Below are 6,084 nucleotides of genomic sequence, written 5' to 3'. Positions count from 1 at the left end.
TCAAATGTCAATTGTGGTTATGAATCCGAACAAGGAGTTTCAATTTAACGACATTTATTGTATTTGAATAACTCCAACCACTGTAAAACGATTTTGTTTTAACCGATAGTTTTATCATCTTATGCTTTTGACCGAAGTTACTGTACAAATTGGCTGAATATATAAGTTGTAAATACACGATTTTTTACATTGGTCAAATGTCTTGTATTTGAATAACTCCAACCACTTTAAAACGATTTTGTTTTAACGGATAGTTTTATCATCTTAGGCTTTTCACCGAAGTTACTGTACAAATTGACTGAATAGATAAGTTGTAAATACACGATTTTTACATTGGTCAAATGTCAATATGTGGTTATGAATCCGAAACAAGGAGTTTCAATTTAACGACATTTCTTATATTTGAATAACTCCACCCTCTGTAAAACGATTTTGTTTTAACCGATGGTTTTATCATCTTAGGCTTTTCTCCGAAGTTACTGTACAAATTGACTGAATATATAAGTTATAAATACACGATTTTTCATTGGTCAAATGTCCATATGTGGTTATGAATCCGAACAAGTAGTTTGAATATAACGACATTTCTTGTATTCGATTACCCCCAACCACTGTAAAACGATTTTGTTTTAATCGATGGTTTTATCATCTTAGGCTTTTCACCGAAGTTACTGTACAATTTGACTGAATAAATAAGTTGTAAATACACGATTTTTACATTGGTCAAATGTCAATATGTGGTTATGAATCCGAACAAGGAGTTTCAATTTAACGACATTTCTTATATTTGAATAACTCCACCCACTGTAAAACGATTTTGTTTTAACCGATGTTTTTATCATCTTAGGCTTTTCTCCGAAGTTACTGTACAAATTGACTGAATATATAAGTTGTATATACACGATTTTTACATTGGTCAAATGTCAATATGTGGTTATGAATCCGAACAAGGAGTTTCAATTTAACGACATTTCTTGTATTTGATTACCCACAACCACTGTAAAACTATTTTTTTTAAACGATGGTTTTATCATCTTAGGCTTTTCACCGAAGTTACTGTACAATTAGTTGAATATATAAGTTGTAAATACACGATTTTTACATTGGTCAAATGCCAATATGTGGTTATGAATCCGAACAAGGAGTTTCAATTTAAAGACATTTATTGTATTTGAATAACTCCAACCACTGTAAAACGATTTTGTTTTAACCGATAGTTTTATCATCTTATGCTTTTCACCGAAGTTACTGTACAAATTGGCTGAATATATAAGTTGTAAATACACGATTTTTACATTGGTCAAATGTCTTGTATTTGAATAACTCCAACCACTTTAAAACGATTTTGTTTTAACGGATAGTTTTATCATCTTAGGCTTTTGACCGAAGTTACTGTACAAATTGGCTGAATATATAAGTTGTAAATACACGATTTTTACATTGGTCAAATGTCTTGTATTTGAATAACTCCAACCACTTTAAAACGATTTTGTTTTAACGGATAGTTTTATCATCTTAGGCTTCTCACCGAAGTTACTGTACAAATTGACTGAATAGATAAGTTGTAAATACACGATTTTTACATTGGTCAAATGTCAATATGTGGTTATGAATCCGAAACAAGGAGTTTCAATTTAACGACATTTCTTATATTTGAATAACTCCACCCTCTGTAAAACGATTTTGTTTTAACCGATGGTTTTATCATCTTAGGCTTTTCTCCGAAGTTACTGTACAATTGACTGAATATATAAGTTATAAATACACGATTTTTCATTGGTCAAATGTCCATATGTGGTTATGAATCCGAACAAGTAGTTTGAATATAACGACATTTCTTGTATTCGATTACCCCCAACCACTGTAAAACGATTTTGTTTTAATCGATGGTTTTATCATCTTAGGCTTTTCACCGAAGTTACTGTACAATTTGACTGAATAAATAAGTTGTAAATACACGATTTTTACATTGGTCAAATGTCAATATGTGGTTATGAATCCGAACAAGGAGTTTCAATTTAACGACATTTCTTATATTTGAATAACTCCACCCACTGTAAAACGATTTTGTTTTAACCGATGTTTTTATCATCTTAGGCTTTTCTCCGAAGTTACTGTACAAATTGACTGAATATATAAGTTGTATATACACGATTTTTACATTGGTCAAATGTCAATATGTGGTTATGAATCCGAACAAGGAGTTTCAATTTAACGACATTTCTTGTATTTGATTACCCACAACCACTGTAAAACTATTTTTTTTTAAACGATGGTTTTATCATCTTAGGCTTTTCACCGAAGTTACTGTACAAATTAGTTGAATATATAAGTTGTAAATACACGATTTTTACATTGGTCAAATGCCAATATGTGGTTATGAATCCGAACAAGGAGTTTCAATTTAAAGACATTTATTGTATTTGAATAACTCCAACCACTGTAAAACGATTTTGTTTTAACCGATAGTTTTATCATCTTATGCTTTTCACCGAAGTTACTGTACAAATTGGCTGAATATATAAGTTGTAAATACACGATTTTTACATTGGTCAAATGTCTTGTATTTGAATAACTCCAACCACTTTAAAACGAATTTGTTTTAACGGATAGTTTTATCATCTTAGGCTTTTCACCGAAGTTACTGTACAAATTGACTGAATAGATAAGTTGTAAATACACGATTTTTACATTGGTCAAATGTCAATATGTGGTTATGAATCCGAACAAGGAGTTTCAATTTAACGACATTTCTTGAATTTGATTACCCACAACCACTGTAAAACGATTTTGTTTAACCCGATGGTTTTATCATCTTAGGCTTTTCACCGAAGTTACTGTAAAAATTGGCTAAGTATATAAGTTGTAAATACACGATTTTTTCATTGGTCAAATGTCAATATGTGGTTATGAATCCGAACAAAGAGTTTCAATTTAACGACATTTCTTATATTTGAATAACTCCACCCACTGTAAAACGATTTTGTTTTAACCGATGGTTTTATCATCTTAGGCTTTTCACCGAAGTTACTGTAAAAATTGGCTAAGTATATAAGTTGTAAATACACGATTTTTTCATTGGTCAAATGTCAATATGTGGTTATGAATCCGAACAAAGAGTTTCAATTTAACGACATTTCTTATATTTGAATAACTCCACCCACTGTAAAACGATTTTGTTTTAACCGATGGTTTTATCATCTTAGGCTTTTCACCGAAATTACTGTACAAATTGACTGAATATATAAGTTGTAAATACACAATTTTTACATTGGTCAAATGTCAATATGTGGTTATGAATCCGAACAAGGAGTTTTAATTTAACGACATATCTTGTATTTGAATAACCCCAACCACTGTAAAACGATTTTGTTTTAACCGATTGTTTTATCATCTTAGGCTTTTCACCGAAGTTACTGTACAAATTGACTGAATATAAAAGTTGTAAATACACGATTTTTACATTGGTCAAAGGTCAATATGTGGTTATGAATCCGAACAAAGAGTTTCAATTTAACGACATTTCTTGTATTTGATTACCCACAACCACTGTAAAACAATTTTTTTTTTAAACGATGGTTTTATCATCTTAGGCTTTTCACCGAAGTTACTGTACAAATTATCTGAATATATAAGTTGTGAATACACGATTTTTAAATTGGTCAAATGTCAATATTGTGGTAGGATGAACACTCATAAGGCCCACTGTACCATGTAATAGCATAGTTTTAGGTATGAAGCCCATAGTGGCAGATCATATCCCCGTTAGGAATAAGAATATTATTGTGATCTCGCTCTTACTTATAAGCTAGCATTAAGAGATAAGAATGTATACATAGCTCACTGAAAAACGCATACACACTTGAGAGAGCATAGAAAAAAGAGGAATAGGCGAGACGCGTCATTCGGTGGCGTGCGCTTGAAGAGTAAAGTTGAATAAAGGAATTGTGAGATTATTTAAAAGATATAGTGCGTATATTCATTTTTCGGCGTCCACAACATCAGAAGTGGTCATTGCCCACTATGCCTGACATTATATGGAGTGAATTCTCAGTGACCCAACTAAAGAAGTGGTTGGAAGCTCTGGGACGCCAGACTTCCGGCACAAAAGCGGAATTAATAGTGCGTCTGCAGGCCATTTCCCCAGAAACGCGTGGCGATTCACCGCCAAATAACGGATCAGCAACAGAAGAGGTGGAGGAATTGGATGGAGCTGCAGCCTGGCCAAAGCAGAAGGAGCCACAGGGTGGAGACACGCGCGCGATCCCGTTCGACGAGCAGTCATTGCTGTCAGAATCTTTGGAGAACCTCGACCTGGATCAGCTATCGTTGGTGGATACAGAGAGAGCCACTCTAAAAAAGCTTCGGGACGAGATAGAGGCAAACATGGCTGTGCTGCAGAGGATCCAAGCGGATATCGACGACGCAAACAAGAGCAAGTCTGCTCAAGCTCGCCAGATCAATGACGTCATCGAGAACAACAGCAACGGAGACCGCGACAATGTTAACATATGCGCTAACAGCACCGACGCCAATGTTTACAGCATCGACGCCAAGGTTAACAGCACCAAGGTGACTACCGCTGCCGACAACATCGATATGGGACATACCAGTGTTGGAAAAGAAACCGCTGGTAGTGTTGTTCAGCACCAGAGTCGAATTGTAAACAAGCTTCTGGAATCTCCTGCAACATCCCTTGCCTTGGCTAAAGAGGTAACGATGGAGTTTGACGGCAGCTTATGTGCGCGCAACTGGGTCACGCAGTTTCAGAACATCGGAAAAATTTACAATTTGGACGACGGATGCATGCACATGCTGCTAATTGCCAAACTAAAAGGAGACGCACAGCGCTGGCTGCACGCAAGCGCCACACGCATCCTAGAATCTACCGACCAGCTGTGCGAACAGTTAATCTTGACATTCGAGGTCAAGATGTCAAAAGGGGAACTGAGGAATGCATTTCAAAAACGCGAATGGCATCCGGATGAGAAATTTGCTGTTTACTTCGAGGACAAGGTGATGCTGGCCAACGACATCAACATCGATCTAGAGGAGCTCCTGGAAAACATCATTGAGGGAATCCCAGCACCAGCGTTGCGCAACCAGGCGCGCATACAGTGTTTCTCCGAGCCGATGCAAATTCTACGGGCTTTCTCGGAAGTCCGCCTGCCGAAGCACAAAACAGGGAGCGGTTCAGCAAAGCGCCTTGCTGGAGGAGGTGCAACCAATAAGGACTTACGATGTGCCAATTGCAACTCCAAAGGGCACTTCGCCAGGGAGTGTCTCAAGCCAAAGAGGGAGCCCGGATCCTGCTATGCCTGTGGGGCATTTGGACACTTCGTCGGACAATGCGCGGAGCGCAAGAGCGCCAATATCAACAATTATGTAAGACTTGTCAAGATTTTTTTTCAGAATAGCTATAAAATCCCATTAATTACAGAATGCCTCATAGACACAGGGAGTCCAATATCATTTACAAAATTAAGCAATGTATCCAAGGAAATTAATTTAGAATCCGCTGCAGAAACCTATTTCGGGCTGAATAAAAGCCAACTGACAATACATGGAAAAATCTTATGTTACATTATAAAAGAAAAAATTAAATGTTATTTTTATTTGTACGTGGTCCCAGACGAGTCTATGAGTCATAATGTAGTTCTTGGGCGAAATTTCATGGAAGCGTGCCAGTTGAAACTGGATCCAGACGCCTTGGGAAGGATAACGGTCAACCCAGTCGATAGAAAAAAATATAGAAAAGCAAACAGTAAAACAGTCAGTTATATTGTTAGTGAAACAGTTAGTGAAACAGTTAGTGAAACAGTTAGCGAGACAGTTAACGAAGAGGTTGATGAAACAGTTAGTCAAATAGATAATGAAACAGTTAATAAGACAGTTAATAAAACAGCCAACGAAGCGAGTAGTATAGTTAGTCAAACTGTTAACGAGGCAGGTAGCAAAACGATCATCGAAACAGTTATGCCTTTAGCCAACTTCACGACGGATTCCGGACTTTATGCTGCGGTTGTGCCCAGTTATGAAGAAGCTGTTAGAGAAATTTGTAGCATTGATCACTTAGAGGATGAG

The 6,084-nt window shown here is 36.3% G+C and overlaps 1 protein-coding gene across 1 annotated transcript; it reads left to right on the top strand.

Moving 5' to 3' along the window:
• The first annotated feature begins 3,758 nt into the window (after positions 1–3,758).
• Positions 3,759–5,621, top strand: LOC116803428. Its single transcript, XM_032727153.1, has 2 exons — positions 3,759–5,385; positions 5,441–5,621. Exons 1-2 carry the CDS (start codon positions 4,024–4,026, stop codon positions 5,450–5,452), a joined length of 1,374 nt encoding a protein of 457 aa, XP_032583044.1. The 5' UTR covers positions 3,759–4,023; the 3' UTR covers positions 5,453–5,621.
• The last annotated feature ends 463 nt before the right edge of the window (positions 5,622–6,084 follow it).

The sequence above is a fragment of the Drosophila sechellia genome, unplaced genomic scaffold, assembly GCF_004382195.2.
Source record: "Drosophila sechellia strain sech25 unplaced genomic scaffold, ASM438219v1 Y_215, whole genome shotgun sequence".
Lineage (NCBI taxonomy): Eukaryota > Metazoa > Arthropoda > Insecta > Diptera > Drosophilidae > Drosophila > Drosophila sechellia.
This window is presented reverse-complemented; position numbering and strand designations above follow the sequence as displayed.

Coding starts and splice junctions, on each gene's coding strand:
- LOC116803428 (XM_032727153.1), top strand. CDS start 4,024: ATGCCTGACATTATATGGAGTGAATTCTCAGTGACCCAACTAAAGAAG.